At 36.5% G+C, this 19542-nt stretch overlaps 2 protein-coding genes across 3 annotated transcripts; both read right to left on the minus strand.

Moving 5' to 3' along the window:
- Positions 1-17: 17 nt before the first annotated feature.
- LOC137275943 (DNA polymerase delta subunit 4-like) lies at positions 18-11885 on the minus strand. 2 transcript variants are annotated; one of them, XM_067808202.1, is made up of 4 exons: positions 11684-11885; positions 5185-5277; positions 4125-4236; positions 18-1687 (listed from the first exon to the last, which is right to left on the minus strand). In XM_067808202.1, exons 1-4 carry the CDS (start codon positions 11763-11765, stop codon positions 1663-1665), a joined length of 312 nt encoding a protein of 103 aa, XP_067664303.1. In that variant the 5' UTR covers positions 11766-11885; the 3' UTR covers positions 18-1662. The 2 variants fall into 2 exon arrangements, with proteins under 2 accessions (XP_067664303.1, XP_067664308.1); XM_067808207.1 differs by having other exon boundaries at positions 5185-5274; positions 11684-11882.
- A 3207-nt stretch (positions 11886-15092) lies between these two features.
- On the minus strand, positions 15093-17065 carry LOC137275782 (uncharacterized). Its single transcript, XM_067808193.1, has 3 exons — positions 16807-17065; positions 15979-16665; positions 15093-15161 (listed from the first exon to the last, which is right to left on the minus strand). Exons 1-2 carry the CDS (start codon positions 16942-16944, stop codon positions 16426-16428), a joined length of 378 nt encoding a protein of 125 aa, XP_067664294.1. The 5' UTR covers positions 16945-17065; the 3' UTR covers positions 15093-15161; positions 15979-16425.
- Positions 17066-19542: the final 2477 nt, after the last annotated feature.

Consider the following 19542-nt stretch of genomic DNA (forward strand, 5'->3'; position numbering starts at 1 on the left):
GAAAACAAGAAGAAGCATCACATATTCATGTTTATTGCTCCATCATGCTATAATGATATAGAACAGTGAGATGTGATATATGGGTATCAGTATATTATACTGACTTACAATAGTATACAACAATCTTTCAAAACTGCAAGACACTTTCTACATTGTACATACACTGTATATCTCATTATCTATGCAGACACATGTACTGAAACACTAACAATATTGAATAACACTAACATAACATAATGGCACAAAACTTTAGAAATAAAACAACAATTTGAGATAAAACAATGCACTAAAACTCAAAAGTACAAAACAAGATTTCTCTTCATAAAACAAATTAATAACAGAACAGCTAACCATCTGACAAATAATGTGACCTTCAATTACACGGCTGCAGTCACTTTACAGCTTTAACTATATTCCCATCAAAAGTCTATTTCCGTGTTGACATAGCTAAATCAGCTTTCACATTGACATACACAAAGAAATCCAGTTTGTCATCACCTGGCACAAAGAAAAGGGTTAGGGATAGCTAGCTGGAAATTAGAAATTTGCATTTAAATGTACATAGAAACCTTACCTGTGATGATAATTGTCAATGCAAGCAATGAATATATTTCTAGGTACTCTCACTGACAAACTAGTCCACATGTCATTAATCAGTGAGTGAATGAATATGGTTTTACTCTGCTTTTAACATTATTCTGGCAATATCATTGATGGGAACGCCAGATATAGACTTTACGCATTGTACTCGTGTGGGGAATCAAACCTGGGTCTTCAGCATGACAAGCACAAGCTTTAACCGCTAGACTACCCCTACAGCTGCAGCCATTTAATAATATAATCTTATACAGGGTGGGATAAAACCCCTATCCTTTATCAGCTATGATGAAAATGCAGAACATTGTCGAGTGAGTGAGTGAGTGGATGAGTGGGTGGGTGGGTGGGTGGGTGAGTGAGTGAGTGAGTGAGTGAGTGAGTGAGTGAGTGAGTGAGTGAGTGAGTGCCACTTTTAGCAATATTCCAGCAATATCTTGGTGGGGAAAACAGGAATGGGCTTCACAAATTGTACCAATAGAACATTGTTGAACTAGTACAGAAGTCCCTTATCTTGACAGCACACTTAATGAGACATGGGAGAGTCTCTGTGCTTTGATACAAGACAATATGTTCAGTCTCTGTGCTTTGATACAAGACACATATGTTGAGATGATGTCAATATTTCAGCAATATGAAAACCATGTGGAGTCAAGGGACACTAGATGAAAATATTCTGTTTCTGATACAATAACGACAATCAGGAAAAATATATGCTTTTTATGGTTTCTAAAATCATGCTTTCTGACGTGTCAGCTGATACAAATATGCAAGCTTTTATGAAGTTATGACAATGACGATAATAGAACATACTGAAAAGACAAAATTTGTGACAAAATCATCCTGCTGGAATACAAAGACATTCAAGTTTGCAGTAACTGCATCGGTGGCATAAATACAGATGATAAAACATGCAAACAATACATTTTATGATAAAATATCCAACCATTTGAACAAAATGGTTGAGGACGTTATGTTTGAAGACATGTCTTTTACCCAGTGAACAATATGGTAGATGTCAAAATGCTGTACTCATGATTAAACTGTGTCTTTGGGTGAGGGTTTGGCTCAAATGCTGTAATCTTTCCATAAACTGAAATACAAAAGGTTATTATTTTAGCTTAGTATCTCATACCAGAATGATATTTGCAATTTATGTCTCGTTGCTACTTCATTTCTGACACATAATGACTACATTATAAAACCTCCTTGATGACAGATTTTGTATGAAACAACATTGTTTTAAGTCTTGTCAATACGTATGTTTTACCCGTGTATGAAACCCATTAGCATTGGTGTGGTGTTAAAGGGGCACTGATGCAGAGCGAATAATGTTTTCTCGCCAACGGTCTAATGACGAAACCAAGCTGCAAATTGGTCAGCACCTGCTCCCTCGACCGTGACGGACAAAGGGACTGGGCTCCTGTCCACATTAGCAGAATTTCTTCACCCTAAAAAGTGCGGAGGCCGGATGCTCATCACATGACGTTATTTAAAAATATCCATGGTATTCCTTGTCTGATAGTAACAAAATATCCCAGCAGTGTAGTTTTTTTTTCCGGGAGCTTGGATAGTATAGTGACTGATCCAATTTGATCCTATTTCTGTGTTTTTAACCTCGATATTTAATCATGTTATGTGAAAATATGATGTCTACATGCACGTAGCACGCCATTTGTTTCTGTCCGAAAGATTGAAAAGCTTTACATTTAGATAGTTTTGATGGTTTTTTTGTTGGTTCAGCTGTAATAGTAAATATCATACGTAAATTTTAGTAACTGTGGTACCTACCCCGGTTTATTATTCATGGTAATAAAAACACACAATTAATTTATATGAATTCGTAAACTAAAAACGATGACTTTGCCTTTGGTAGAGAAATCTGAAAATTATCTTACGTAAAAAAATTCCAAACCTATTACACCTATTTACCCAGGTACACAGCAAATGCCTGTATGTATTCCTTATGTAACGAAGTTCCGTTGGTATCCTCAAAACAGTTTCGGCCCATAAGTGTTTTCAGGCTGCATACGACATAGAGATTACATCTTCCTTGCCGTAACTCGCGTTTGAGGGTGTAAACCTACACATGTTATTTTCATCATTCTCTGGATGGTCAGTTAATGACTTTATAACAGGTATAATTAGTAGTAACACCACTTTGGTTACTCATCAAAGGTTCCCATTTGGCACTTCTCCTGTCTAGAGTAAATACTCAACATTATAAATTAAGGTCTGTAGTGGCAAATGTATCGTATGTTATGTAATATGTGCATGTAAGTGATGTAAGAGGGTTAATCAGCTGAGTTACAAAAACAAACATCGATCAAAGGACTAACCGATAACACACTGATTGATTAATTACTTTTATCTTCAACAGCGGATTTGTCAAAGGGCAGTGTGTGTAGATGTACAGATCTATACTGACTACACCCTGTCGTAAAGTGCGAGTGTAAAAACAACATCCTCCCTTCAAAGAATTAACCACCATTGCGTTGATTGATTGCTCATTATTGGTTAACTAAATTACTTAGAATGGCGGACATCATACATTTAGTTGCCAGGTGTGCTATCTTGGGTGACCAATGAGAGGTTTATCAGGTTTTCACCAATGTGTTACTTTTTCGCAAATTAGACTGTTGTAAGACACACGACACAGAGCAGGATTATTTACCAGCTGCAGATGAATGGAATATCGTTCTTTTATGTGGATATTGATGGATACATTCCTGAACAAGGTAGTAGCCTGGCATTGTTCTATAAAATTAGTCTGTTTTACATTCATTATTTGCATTTTGTTTTAATTTATTTGTTGTAGCATTCAGCAGAATCTATTTCACAGAAAACACACACTAGATCGCGTATGTGTGTAAAATAGGATCCACATTGGCAATCTATACAATGTATAAATGTTGCTGTGATGTTAGAAATTTACTATGTAAAAGCAGACTGTGTGTTCTTTCACTAAATTTCAAAATCATACAAATATAACTATAAACTAATTAGGGTTATGAGACAAAATTTAGAGACGTAAATTGGCTTCGTTATTTTCCCGTCCTAATAGTTTTAAATTAAACTCTCAGTTGCGCATACGGACTGCGCAGCAGAGGTCACGAACCAGTCACGAATTCTAGGATATCATCCGGGTACTCTCGGGTGAAAAACAATAACAAACGTTTACACCAGTCCACGGAAATTGCTCCGCATCAGTGCCCCTTTAACAAACCCAGAAACATATTCTGTTGAACATCTGGGATTCAAACCCATGACCATGAGATGATAACTGGACACAAATCTGCACAGCTAACTGAACTTTCACAATGGTTCATACAGGCCTCAGAGCGGAGTTTTACACTATCACATTAAATGCAATTTTCATTTGAAACAAATGATGAGTTTCTATTCAGTACGCATTCAAAAACACTCATCTGGAATAATAAATCTTTTTGTCAATACAAACCAGTCACATACATGTCCCATTCTAGAACTTATGCCCTATGGTACATGATAAGGGAGACAACTCCTCTCACCACTGTGTGTATTCTTCATCATGTGAATGTTGTTTGAGCAAATCCTTTACTTCTTGTGGAGGTTTCAGTCCATGTTTTTCAGCTCGGGCCCATCTCTCCATCCTTGTTATTCCTGTCAGACAACAGAATGAGTTGACCTCTAACGTTGTAGGAGACATACGAGTGACAACACTGTTACATAGCTAACAGTATTAATACTTTCTCTATTGTTCTTCTGTTACTTCCTTACATTTAGACATTGACAACATATTCTCTCCTTACATAATTATACAAAATAAACCTCAACTCTTTGTTGTCTTTATTCCTCGGTACATTCAAAAAAGGCTGATACATTGGCCGATTTTCACAATGTATAATACAAGGAGGTTCTGTACAATTTGTAAGAGTGTTATACAAGTGTTTTATGATCTGCATGTTTTTGAGAACATGCTGCAGGGAACTGTGTGAAGGAACATTATTCTTTTAGCATTTACAAATTAATGTTTATCTAATTTCTGTAGCCTGAGCATCATTAATCCTCTCAATGTTACTGTTGAACCCATTCGACAGCAGTGCAGGACAATTTATTCATTTCCTAATATAAAGCGCATCTGGCTGTCAATCGAGTAATCCCGGTAAATTCAGGAAAATTTACATTATTTATGTTTGTCTTGTAATTAATCTCTGTGCGTTTGAAATTATCTGGATTTTTTCTGGAGCCGAATATTTTTTCAGTTGTTCCTTATTTAGTGACACACCAACTGTTTGAAATCGCCCACCCTCTTATCAGCGCCTTACGCTGAAATAATTCAGCAGGCTGAAGGTTAAGGAAACATAATGTGACACACTATTATAGAAATCATGTGCATGTGTCTGATACTGACGTCTTCATACAGCAAGTTTTAACATTCTAGTAGGTCCTACTTACCAGTTCACTTACAAATACATTGAAAAGAGTATGATCAATCAAATGTATTCAGGTTTTATGGTACATATCAATTTTGACAAGGCCCCCTGGCATGTCTGAATGAGTGCCCCCATTACTTCCCTTGATATACTGAAGAAAACGAAATATGATTACCACTGCAAGGGCCAAACTCCAACGTAAGATCAAACTGTCGAAGGAGTTCAAGGTCTTTCTCTTGCTGTGTCTTATTACCTCTGCTTGACCCTGCTGAAACATGAAACAAACAGTATAAAGATCGTCATAGTTAAGTCATCTTGATGAGAGTAGTCTGGCTGGTCAAAAAGCAGTTACTAAAGTAATGATGGGACAAGGTTTTTGTGTGTATTTCATGAAAACGACAATGTTTGTGCATCCTGAGGTGTCATCCCTGTAAGAAGAGCCACCAAACATGCATGAATCATTTACTGTTCATCAGTAAGGACATGAAATGAGTCTCAAGGGAACAGAGGGACCAAGCTTTAGGAAGACCAAATGCTGGCCAGACTGCAAGACATGTTGCAAATCATATTTCTGTAATGTTTTAACAACATACTGCCTTAAGCAATGAGTCCAAGCTAATGGTTCTCACAGTGGAAGACCACCGGTGACAACGTTGAGGCAAAATTGACAGATTGTCTGTCATCTTCTGCAAAACTACAGAAACTGCACGGACAATCGTTGGCAATCACCAGAGACTAATCAGTTCCAACACAGTACGGGGGCGTTTGAGGCAGAAAAATGTCAGATGTCTCAGGCCTCAATGAGGTCCGACCCTCACTGTTTGACACTGTGACACACTTAAAGGTCACATGCAACCAAAAAATCAAACATAATTAAAACACATTTATCACTTATTCATGGCATATGATATACACTTCAGATGGATGATGATGATGATGATGATGATGATGATGATGATGATGATGATGAGTAATAAGAAAGTAAGATTTTTGTGGATAACAGCTTCTTTTATTGTATTTTATGTGATTTGTATTTTGTTTCAGTAGGGATTCATATACTGATGTTAAGAAAGAGTGATAATGGTATAAGAACCAAAATGTCGCATCATATACAATAAAAAATGTTGTTATCCATAAATAATGTATACAGAAGTTGGGTTTTGCAAATACATGCTCTCTGCATTTCCGTCCGATCCAATAAAAAAATACTGAGATGGTGAACTACTGCGTGGCTGGAAATGGTCATATGTTCAAAACAGAGCTTGAAACAGACTATCTGAGTTTGCATCAGTGGGTAGCAATTCAGCGTTAATATGTCAACTAATGATGACCTGCTGCTTTGCTGCTGAACATATTAAAGTATTACAGAGCATTTGGCTTAAAAGTGGACCAATGAATTGCAAATATAACAAATAGTACCAATAAATATTTTAATGATAATTTGTTAAACAACTTTTTCATTTTAGGACATACCTCCAGCCAAAGAATTTGTCTGATGTTTTGATTATGATTGGCATTTCATTGAGTATTATACGGTTATTAGTTTTCGAGTTAAAGGGGCACTGATGCGGAGCGAATAATGTTTCTCGCCAACGGTCTAATTACAAAACCAAACTGTAAATTGGCATGCGACACAGAGATTACATCTCCCTTGCTGTAACTCGCGTTTGATGGTGTAAACCCACACGTGTTATTTGTCATCATTCGCTGGATGGTCAGTTAATGAATTTATAACAGGTATAATTAAAAAAAAAATTTTTTTATTCATTCAACTCAGTAGACAGTTATACAAATAAATGATGTAACAGCACAAGTACACAATAAGACAAAAGTTCATATGGATAAAAATGATACATACTGGATATATGGCAGCAGTGGTGACCATTTTCTGTCAAATTGTAACATTTTATTATTCTTAGTAGCAATAAACTTTTCAGTTTTGAAAATTTCACCCAGTATTTTTAGAAATGCGTCCAGTGATAACTTGGTGTTTTTAATACTTGATACATGAATGTATTTTTTACCAGCAAGAAGTATATGGTTCATTAAGTCAGTTTAATTTCCACCAATTAAGACTGTATATTTTGTCAGGGTAAATTTTTCTGTTGTTTTATTGTCAATATATTCTTTCAGTTTCAACCAGAATGTTTTCACACATTCTCATTCTCAATAAATATGTATCAAATTTTCAGACACTAAGTTACAAAAAGAGCAAAGTTCATCATCAACTAATTTCATTTTCAGTAATTCTTTCAGTAATTTAGTATCTTTTGTGCATCTTCTATACTCTTCAAAAATGTGTTCCCATGGGATTACAGTTTCAAAGAGTTTTTGCCATTTTTCACATGTAGAAGGGAAATTTTCAGTACTTATAAGCTTATCATAGAGATATTTTTACCTCTTTGGTGCTGATAGTAAACATATCTGTGATGTGCTGAGATAGTGATTATGAACAATCAATAGATCATTTCTAATAGTATCTTTCCATTTTCTTGGTATATTTGTAAGAACGTGGTAGTAATCAAGAACTGTGCCTTTGATTTTGTAAGTTTTCTTTAATAAGTTCATTAAATGACAAAATACCTTGATCATTACACAAGTCTCTTATAGAGTGAATACCCTTAAAATACCAGTGTCTAATAATAAAATCACTATTTTGGAATTGATGGTTGAACCAAAGGGGTTCAGATAAAATTTGATTAATATCTGTAAAATCAGTTTTATATGTTCTATAAAATATTCCCCATGCTGCCAACACATCTTTCCAATAGGGATTCATTATTTTCACATAATTTTCAATGTTGGCTCCAAGCAGAAATATATCCTTGAATGGAAAGGTACTAGGGCTAGTGTTTTTATTTTGGAGATAATTATTTAATACTGACAGTTTTAATGAGTTTATGAATACCTCTACATTAACCATTCTGAAACCCCATTCTTCATATTTTCTAATAAGTGTTGTTCGTTTTATCTTATCGCGCTTATCATTCCAGATGAATTTATAAAATATATTGTTTAATTTTTCAATGAATTCCTTTGGAGGATTTGGGAGTGAAGTGAATATATGCACCAATGATGAGAGTGCTAAAGTTTTAACAACCGTTATTTTCCCTATTAATGTCAAATTTCTTTTCCTCCAATTCCCTAGAGTTCTATTAATAATTTCTAGCCTTTTTCTTGTATTAATTACCCAAAGGTTATTCAAGTTAGGATTAAGCTTTATTCCTAGTACATCAAAATCCCCACTGTGCCAATCAAGCTAAAAATCCTGATATAACATCATGTTACTACCTGCCATTGAGCCTATCCATATTGCTTTAGTCTTCTCTACATTTATTCTGAAACCAGACATTCTGTAGAAATTATTTCGGGTGTCAATTGCTATGCTTAAGCTTTCTTCACATCCATCAAGAAATAATTCAGTATCATCTGTACATTGTCCAATTTTATGTTCAGTATTATTCAATGTAATTCTTTTTATTGCACTGTTGTTACGGATCATTATTCCTAAAATTTCTGCTACTAAAAGGAATATGTAGGGAGAGACCAGGTCGCCTTGTCTACAGCCCCTTTCATTGTGAAAAAACTGAGATAAATGACCATTTTGTATAACACAAGATATAGGATTATTGATTAATATTTTGATCCATTTTTCCATATTGGGTCCAAAGCCAAATTTTCCTATTGTTAGAATTTTAAATTCTTTAGAGACAGTGTCAAAAGCTTTTTCAAAGTCAATAAGTAACAACAGTCCCTTTTCACCCTGTAATTTTGCTTCAAACATAATATCATATAACAGTCTAATGTTCTCACTAATACATCTTCCAGGGATAAACCATGTCTGAGTTTCATGAATTATTGTATTCAAAGTTTTTTTTAATTCTATTGGCTATACATGTACTAAGTATTTTATACACTGAATTTAGTAAGGAAATTGGGCTCCAGTTTTTTAACAACTGTCTATTTATGTTAGCTTTTGGAATGCACGTGATGAGGCCTCTTTTGATTGTTGGACTTAACATATTTTGCCTGAATGTTTCTGATATATATCTACAAACCCAAATATGGAGATCTTTCCAGAAAAATTTAAAGAATTCTATTGGGAAACCATCTATTCCTGGGCTTTTATTATTTTTCATTGATTTAACAGCTTGTGTTATTTCATCTATTGTAATGTCGCCCTCAAGAGTTTCAGCCTCAACAGTTGTTAGTTTTGGTGTAATAATATCATTGAATATCTCAATATATTTACTTGCTTTTGTACCACCTAATGCGTATAAATTTTCATAAAATTTTCTCTGCTCATACAAAATAGCTGTACCATCTGATATTACTCCTCCTTTATCATTAATGACACTATTCATAAGCTTACTCGTATAATTTCTGTTTTCGAGATGACAGAAATATTTGGTTGTTTTTTCCCCTTCCTCGTACCACTGAATTCTATTTCAAGTCACGTGATTGGTGACCAAATTACTCATCGGTTTATAGGGCATATGATTCACATCCTCAAAATGCTAATCCTGCATATATATAATATTCAGAAAAAACTTGATATTGATAATATTGATAGAGATATCTATATGTAATAAACATCATGTTCCTTAAAACAGGGACGTCAAATGCATTTCACTGTCAGCAAGGTAGCGAATGTCAACAATAGTCACATGATCATGGCCCCACGTAGGTCTAAAAAAAAACTGTAAACAAACTGGTTACGGGAGCTGTAGGGACTGTGTGTATATTGATGAATATCCATGGCAGTATCATTCCGATTGCCAATCTTCAATTAAACATATTGTTATATGATCTTTGCATTGTTGTACTTGAGGAAGTTCAGTCTTGTGAGTATATTAAAATGGTATAAACAAAGGCCAGAGGAGACACCATGCAACGTTTTTACACACAGTTGAGAGTAAGTATCCTACCACCCGACAAGTTCTTACAAAAATGCTTGATCAATGTTATCCTCAAGTTTGACTGTTTTCCATGGCCAATCTGAGTTTTTTCTGCACTGCAAGATAATATCAATTCCCTTTTCCTGAATACATGTTTGGACCTTGTATTTCTGTATAATTAGTAGTAACACCACTTAGGTTACTCAACAAAGGTTCCCATTTGGCATTTCTCTTGTCTGGAGTAAATACTCAACATTATAAATTAAGGTCTGTATTGGCAAATGTATTGTATGTTATGTATATATGTGTATGTAAGTGATGCAAGAGGGTTATCAGTTGAGTTACAAAAACAAACATCAATCAAAGGATCAACCGATAACACACTGATTGATTAATTACTTTTATCTTCAACAGCGGATTTGTCAAAAGGCAGTGTGTGTAGATGTACAGATCTATACTGACTACACCCTGTTGTAAAATGTGAGTGCAAAAACAACATCCTCCCTTCAAAGAGTTAACCACCCTTGCATTTATTGATTGATTGCTCATTATTGGTTAACTAAATTACTTAGAATGGTGGACATCATATAATTAGTTGCCAGGTGTACTACCTTGGGACACCAATGAGAGGTTTATCAGGTTTTCACCAATGTGAAAAATGTGAAACGATGTGTTACTTTTTCGCAAATTAGACTGTTGTAAGACCCACGACACAGAGCAGGAATATTTACCAGCTGCAGATGAATGGAATATGATTTCTTTTATGTGGATATTGATGGATACAGTCCTGAACAAGATAGTGGCCTGATATTGTTGCTATTAAATTAGTCAGTTTTATATTCATTGTTTGCATTTTGTTTTAATTTATTTGTTGTAGCATTCAGCAGAATCTCTATGACAGAAAACACACTAGATCGCGTATGTGTGTGCAATAGGATCCACATTGGCAATCTATACAATGTATAAACGTTGCTGTCATGTTAGAAATTTACTGTAAGTATAAGCAGACCGTGCGTTCTTTCATTAATTTTCAAAATCATACAAATATGACAATAAACTAATTAGGGTTATGAGACAAAATACAGAGACGTACATTGGCTTCGTTATTTTCCCGTCCTAACAGTTCTTTTACTGTTTCTACCACTGGCAGATGATTAACCTTCAAAGTGTTTAATTTGTTTTCATAATACATTTGTAATGAAGTAAAAATGACTTCACCTTAGTAAATGTGTCTATAATTAAACTCTCAATTGCGCATACAGACTGCGCAGCAGAGGTCACAAACCAGTCACGAATTCTGGGATATCATCCGAGTACTCATGGGAGAAAAACAATAACAAACGTTTACACCAGTCCACGGAAATAATGCTCCGCATCAGTGCCCCTTTAAGCTGCAAGTTGTCGGTTCTTTTTTGAGCCAAACAGACTGTAATTACACTTCTAATGTACAAAATACCATAAAGTATGAGAAGCTGATGGACAAGACTATAAGATGGGAAAGGACAGTGACTTACATTGATTTTATGTTTGCTAGAAAACCACTAGAACTGCAATTACCTCAGAAATCACCATAGTAACAAATTCCAAAAACAAAATCTTCATATCCCTCAGTACAAAACCTGTAAAATATATCATACTAAGTTGAGTGACGTTACGACGATGTTGCCTAAGAGCTAATATACCTGTCTTCATGTCACAAGTGTTATTGTGATCATGTCCTTTATGGTTACCAGGTAACTAATTTAATGAAAATAATAAACGCAAGAAACTGTTTACCTGTTGGCGCCTCTTCTCTCTTTATCTGTCTCCCTACTCTCTTAGTGTGTTTAAAACTGTCTGTAATCATCGAACTAGACATGATAGTAAAGTGTGTTGCGACCAAGGAATAACAAAACTTCGAAAATATGCTGACACTGGAGTCAGGAAATAAACTTCACGCAACGCCACGCTGTTCTATTTACGATTTGACCTAAATATCATACATCTAATGCTGTAAGCATATTATAACTGTCAAAGGGGAGTAACTACTCATAGCTAAATATGCTTTCACCAACAACAAAAAATGAGGACTAGACGTTGGAGGATGATCTTTCTATAAAAGAAAATCATGAAATATATAACGATAGTTTCTCCCCATATTTATATGAAATGATTTATGTAAATATAAACAAGATAGAAAAACTAAACAAAGTTTCTAAATGATTCCTTTTGTAATAAATTCCCATTAACGGAATTCAGGTTTTCGTTCTATTAATTCCAGTATTTGTAAACGTTCAAAGATTGTTATTCCAGATTCACCAATAAAAATCGGCGTCACTGTTCTTTTACGTTGAAGAAACCAATCGCAGGCGACGAACCATCCACGCACTTGCACACGTCCAACTCAGGGCTGTGGCTATATACACGACATCGTGTATATAATGCTCTTATATACACGACAAGACAATGTCGTGTATATAAGTCTGTTATATGCACGACGGTCCTTTCATATAATGCTGTCATTCACACTGCAATTAACTAATTTAATATATGGTAGCATAATAATTGATAATGAAGAAGTTTTTTGCGTCACTACCAGTGTAGACTCAAATTTCTGTCATAACATTGAAGTTATGGTACCAATGCTGTGCATATATATTTTTGGGGCTTTTTATCAGACTTTGTGAAATGAATTTAATTATTACGAATCTTGCATACAGATATATTTTGTGCTGCGAATTTTTTAATTTATAAATAAAATCGAACACAAACTGAGTTCATTCAATGATCGTACAAGTGTTATGTTCAACATATTTGTACATGCTCATATATTGAGCATATCTGTAACAAACAATACGACATCTGTAACAAAAAAAATATTTTCCGTAAGTATTAAATGTAGTATTTTCCCTTAGGAATGCAATAAGCTCTGCAAGGCAGCTGGTCAGCAGTTACATATGTTTGGAGATGAAACGCTACAAAGCAGCGGTTACCCCTGTATATGTCAGATGACAAAGTACACGCCTGGTGGGAACTAAGTAATTAATTAATGAATATGTAATAAGGAATAAAGCACCCTGAAACCACAAGAAGCTTGTGATTGTGTATGTGAGCGCGTGATTATCCGATTGCTAATCTGTGTAAATGATTGATTGCGTGTATGCAATGGAGAGTGTATTACTGAGGAAGAGCATTATTGTGTGCATGCGTGCGTCAACGTGGTTATAACTTCCATCTGACTGTTTTCTCTTATTTTATTGTAAAGCTGTTATATTCTGTCATTTTAGTGTCTCACAGGCCATACAGCCCCAGTGCTTATATATTTAATGTATGTACATATTGTAAAAGCACGTGACAGTTTCAAAAACAGTTTCTCTATACAATGTGTTTGGAGAAAGGCACCATTCCCCCATGTCTGTGTTAGGAGAAAAACATCTACAAGGCAGCAATTTCCTTTGAGTGTGTTTGGGGACATAACCCTACCAAACACAGGGTAAATGCGAGTGTTAAGAGATAAAACCATACTAGGCAGCTGACATCTCTAAATGTATCAGGCGATAAACTCTACAAAGCCGCAGATGCCCCTGTTTGTTTTAGGAGAAATAAGTAACCATGGGAACGGGTACATCTAGCGGGTATCAGTGCGTATTAGGAGACAAATTCTACTACGCAGCGGGTACTTGTGTGTATTAGGAGATAAACCTACAACGCAACAGGTACATGTTTGTATGAGGAGTTAAGTCTACAAGGATGCGGGAATCTGCGTGTTAGGATATATACCACCCAAGGAAGTGGGTACTTGTGAGTCTCAGGATATAAACTCTTCAAGGCAGCGGGTACCTGTGTCTTTTAGGAGATAAACTCTGCAACGCAGCGGGTGCATGTGTGTACTGAGAGAGAAACTCTATAACACAGGATGACAAGTATCCGACATATTTTATTCCAAATAAGTCATAATATGTCACGAAATACACCTATACAATATGACAATATTCTAATAGAAGACATGAATACAGTACAGGTGGGACAACAAACATATATGCGGAATGACACTCATACAGGTGGGACAACGCCTGTGCACCTGGAACAACACCGACACAGGTACGACAACACCAATCGAGGTGGAATAACACCCATACAGGTGGAACAACATTCATACAGGTGTGACAACACCGACACAGGTAGGTAAAGACCCATATAAGTGGAATGATGCTCATGCAGGTGGAACAACACTGATATAGCTGCGACACTCATACTGGTAGAATGCTCGTGCAGGTGGAATATCATCAGGTGGAATGACACTCATACAAGTGGAATATCATACTGGTGGAATGTCGCTCATATAGCTGGAATATCATACAGGTGAAATGACAGTGAAATGAGTTCCAATCATATAAGATTCATGACGTGTTTACGGTGTGATTTCAGTGATATCCCTGCTGTATTTGAACAATTGCAAAGGTATATCGTTTTTTACACCTTCGCATATTTCATGGTCTGCAAACGCGTCGCGATATAACAAAATTACGTTTGAAAACCACCACACACAGTAGGGTTATCACCAGCACCAGATAATAATAGAGCTACATGCATGTCTATGTTCTGAGAAACAAATGTTCTGTAGTCACAGATTGTATATAAAACATCCAGTCATTCACCAGTAACGAATGTAAACAAGGCGGGGTTCATACTATAGAGCAAAGTGGACACATGTATCGGCCTTTCGGTTGCTCCAGCACAAACGAAATGGCACCAACGGTCACAACCACCGCAGAGGACCCACTGATGTTTCTTTTGCCTTTTTGGGGGATCACTACAAAATGGTAGGTCGCAAAGAGTGTCTCGATTGTCCTTCATTTTCTCCACAAATGTAGCAGCTGCAATTCCCCTGAAGTACTCGCTGTGACACTGTCGGAATACACAACACGACATGCCACTGAGTGCCGTCACAGCATTCTGAAGCATATTGACAAATAATCAAGGTGTGTTTCAAGATTCCACTCATTTTAGTTTGCCCACTTCACATAAGATATTACTCTGTTCATTAAATGTGTACTGAATTATAGATAGATTTCTCAATGGATGTGTCAAGAGTGTTTTATTACAGCCGTTTTCTCTATTGCTTGTTTGTTTTTGTATTTATTGTTTTTTTTCAGGAACCTCTTTACCATGAGAACAAATACGCCACAGCTACTTCCATCCGCCTGTAGTCTACAGGGCACTTCTTTTTCTGTCCAGCATGCATCCCCGGGATATCGTTTTTTTCATGAACTCCCTGTAATATATATATATATTACAGGGAGTTCAATATATATATATATATTGAAAGGTATGCATAATGTAGACATAGTAGCGTTTCACATTCACTACATTTACGATGATATATATTTTTGTATAAAACACATATGATTGCTGTGGGCAAAATACAAGGAACTGGACATGACATGCCCCTAAATGTAATGTGATTTGTGTCCTGTCCACATATTGGTTGTGTTCTACAGACTGGTCCCAAGAACATAGCCTGGTACAGATATGGCAAATGTCCGAGGCATCTATTAAGCCCAACAGCAAAACTGTATCTGTATCTTTTTTTTAATATGCCTGTACAACACATATGAGTAAAGAGGTACGCCTCTGCGGAATCACGGCACTATATTAATTTTGATTGATTAGATTAGATGATAAGTCTGGCAAATAGAAAGAATATTAAGTAAGTGGACACCTATTAAATGTAATAAACCTAAGAAAACTTGCCTGACGACTTGACGAATAATTGACGAGTGACATTGGCGTAGTCGTAAGTATCGGGTACTGTTGGGTCCGTCTTGTCGAATTGAGGCTTCACTTGCAATTAAATGTCGACTTCACTCGCAATCCATTGTGGAAACGTTAAGTACCGACGTCCTCAGCCTGACCAGCTTTACCCAACGAAGATAATGGCCGTTATGTCATTGTGACAGGTACATACCATATTGTGTATAGAACGGCAGTGTACAGGGAGGCAGGAACCTTCACAGATATACTTATGTCACGTTGTAAGTTAGGCCATTTTAGGTGAATGTAACGGAAGAGGTCAAATTTTTAGTACTTACCGCCAGTGTGAAAAGTATCGTGTAGCTCTCACTGTTGACTTTATGGAATCCAGAATACTTATATCATATCCTCATATTGGCAACCATAAGTATCCAGTGGTGACTAGTGCAGATCAAAAGAAGGACCTGGTGGTATTCTGCAAGTGGTACCTATATCAAAGTCAAAACTCATTACTGTCAGAGCATTTATTTACCACCTTTATATAATCTCAGGTGAATTTCATAACTGCAAAAAGTTACATGTAAAACGACGACATATGCCAGATGATACTTACCTGATTGAAAAAAAAACGTTGAGCAGACTTAAAAAGAAAACAAAAATTGCACAAAATTATGTTGTAACAAATTCCCGGACGACCTTACACCAGTAAATGCGTTTTATGTTCTCAGCTGTCTTAATAAATAACATTAGATTATGTCATGGCCGGTATAACGTTTATTCTCAACTCAGAATGTCAGCGACAAGACAACACCGTCCCTCAGAACAAGTTTCAAATCACGTTCCTTTTCCGAAGCAGTGCCGTCATCACTCTTGTTGGTGGTGGTCAAAACTGGTGCAGCTGTTGGTGACGGTGCCGTGTCTGTCTCAGTAGGCCTTCTGACTGTCGACAGAGCCGCGCATGTACGTTTACTGGACTTCCTCTGAATGACGCCATCTACGCGGGCTTCCATCTCTGCTGAGGTCCTCTGCAATAAAGGAATGAATTATAGGTTATGGAAATAGTTCCCTTGAGATATTTCTTATGCGCACACTGAACGATTTCCATTCTTTATATTTCGGAAAAACAAACAATACAAACAACATTCAAATGTATCAGCTAGCCATACCTTGTAGCTTCGGATTGCCAGAGACTTGTGTCCTGTCCTCTCAACTATCAGCTGTTCGTCTAGGCCAGAATCATAGAGACGTGTTGTTGTAGTCACCCTCAGTGAATGATTTGAATAAAATCCACCAAATCTTGCCATTTTACACTGTCGTCCGACAGTGCCTCTCAAAGGGTGCAACCGAACCGGAATATCAGCATACCATGCATCTTCTCGAATAAATTTCAGGGGCCTCAAGTAAAATGCGGTGCACTTTCCGTCTTTAGGTCTAAAAATAGGATTAATTTTCAAATGTAATTACTATAAATACACGTTTCCAAAGTGTGAAACATAGTATAGTTAAAGTGATTAATGATACTGTCCCTTGCATAGGTTTAAACATCTCATTTTAATTATGCGTTAGTGAGTGAGTCTGAACTAACATCAACCTCAAAAGTGTCTGTGAAACGGTGTTGTGTACCAAATACGTCGATGTCGGAATCACTCATACCGCATAGGCCTACCGAGTCCCACGATGTTCACTGATGAACGTGAATATATAACCCCCGCCCTCCCATAGTTGATCACGTTTATTTGCGTGTTTTAACGACACGTTTGGTCATGGCCATGTACAGCTAGAACAGTCCCCCATTAGTTTGGTTCGTGAATATCACAAGAACATTGGTTTGAGTTATACGCTTGATCGAACTTTGTTTTAAGTAGGAGAAAGTCCTCAACCTCGCTACTATTTTCGCACGTGAAACCTGTCTCGGCCTAACGGCGTCGAACAAGCTTCACGTGCGAAAATAATAGCGAGGTTTTGGACATTCTCCTATACATAATGCTATACATTACTATTTCTCCACATGCAATTAATACATGTAATTATAACAAAATTCATTCTTCTATTTAAAGGGATTCAGCACGAACACATTTACGGTAACAGCGTGTGCGTGCATGGTGGGCGAGCTGGATGAGGCACCAGGCTCGTTATCTAGCAAGTTTGAGGTGTCGGTATCGAGCCCAACTATACTGACGCTTTAAGTGTTGTCACAACCCCTAGTGTACAGTACACGACCCTGTACGCTTAAAAGAATACAAGAATCCGGTGGCAGATGAAATACGTGCAAACACTTAGTTACGTGTACAGGAATGCGCAGTAAAATTGGACAAAGTACTGTATGCGTCCCAGCTGATATATGCTGATATATAGCAATTGTAGCATTATTGTGTCAGCTCATTCTATACTTGCTTGTATCTCTATATTTTAACATGGGAGCGACGTTCGTCCATTCATGACTTGTATATTTTCATGAATAAAATATGTTTAAAGAAACGATGCAATGCGCCCGCCCCAAACCCCCCAGACACAATACACATTATGAAACTGTGAAAATATAGACTTGCCACATATTCTACACTTGCATGGGTTTTCTTGGACATATTTATGTATTTTTGGGTCTGTGTGACAGATTATGGATAGCTTATACGTACTACTTACCTTCTATAATCAATACTCTGGTGTTGTACAAGATACCTACTGCAGCGGATACCTTTGTATTACACCAGCTTAGGCTGCATAAAATTAATTAAACGTTTCTCGGGCACATGTTTTTCAAACGTGACGAGGGCGGTTGGACCTTGTTTTTTAATTTTTGATAGTAAAAAAGTGACGAGAGAGGGAAACATTTTTATTTTTTCTCTCTCAGAAATACCGCTTGGAAAGTTTAGCACATGTTAATGAGTTGTAGATTCAGTCAAACTCGTTCTTACAGACACTGATTCTTATAGTGGACAAATGTATGAAGGGGATGAGGCAAAGTCAAACTTATTATTTTTAAAATGACAATAAAAACTTATTATGCTCACAAATAATATTTCACTTTTTTTATATAGCCTTAAAACATCAACATGTCTGGTTCAGTGCCTATCTAATGCCCAAGCTGATACCAATGGATCAGTCCAGAAGAATCAATTAGACAAATGGTTATGTTTATTAAGTATATTTATTACAAGTCCAAAAGAGATATAAGATGAAAGTAAGTAATAAATAGTAAATAATATATATGGTACTATGTTCATCATGACCATTCGTGACATATTAAGCACAGCGTTTCCACAGAATTTACAAACAAAATATTTGTATCTCTAGCATGTACTACTTATGGCCGTTATCATTGTAACTGATCGCGTACATTCTTGACACTTTCAGCACTGGATGTATATGTAAGTCTGATACAGGAGTTGACCCCTTCATCTTGTGAGGAGATTTTCAAAGGTAAACATATCATGGATTTGAATGAATATTGGCGGTTATATCTGCTTACGGTTTGGTGAAATTGCATTAAAGTACAAGTATAAACAGTAGCACTTTCAAAACTTAATAGTGAGTGCTGATAAGGCGGAGGCATGCTCTGCTTTATTCTGAGAAATGTATGCAGGTAATATGCGTCTCTCTCTCTCTCTCTCTCTCTCTCTCTCTCTCTCTCTCTCTCTCTCTCTCGTTTTTGAGGCTGAGTGAACTTGGCGTTCCCGTAAAAATATCTACGGAATGCCTGAATACATTGTGGAGATCGGTACCGTAGCCCCTACTATTGGACAATATTTCTTTAAAAAGACATTCGAGAACCAAAAATATAATATTGCGATAATAGAATACGAGACAGGGCCCAGTTCAATGTAGCGCTTGTCCTCTGGCGGCACAAGGGCTTGTAACCGGTGTACAAGCAATCTACCAATCACAGCGCGTCTTGCAAAGCG

The sequence above is a fragment of the Haliotis asinina genome, chromosome 1 (assembly GCF_037392515.1).
Source record: "Haliotis asinina isolate JCU_RB_2024 chromosome 1, JCU_Hal_asi_v2, whole genome shotgun sequence".
In the NCBI taxonomy this organism is placed as follows: Eukaryota; Metazoa; Mollusca; class Gastropoda; order Lepetellida; family Haliotidae; genus Haliotis; species Haliotis asinina.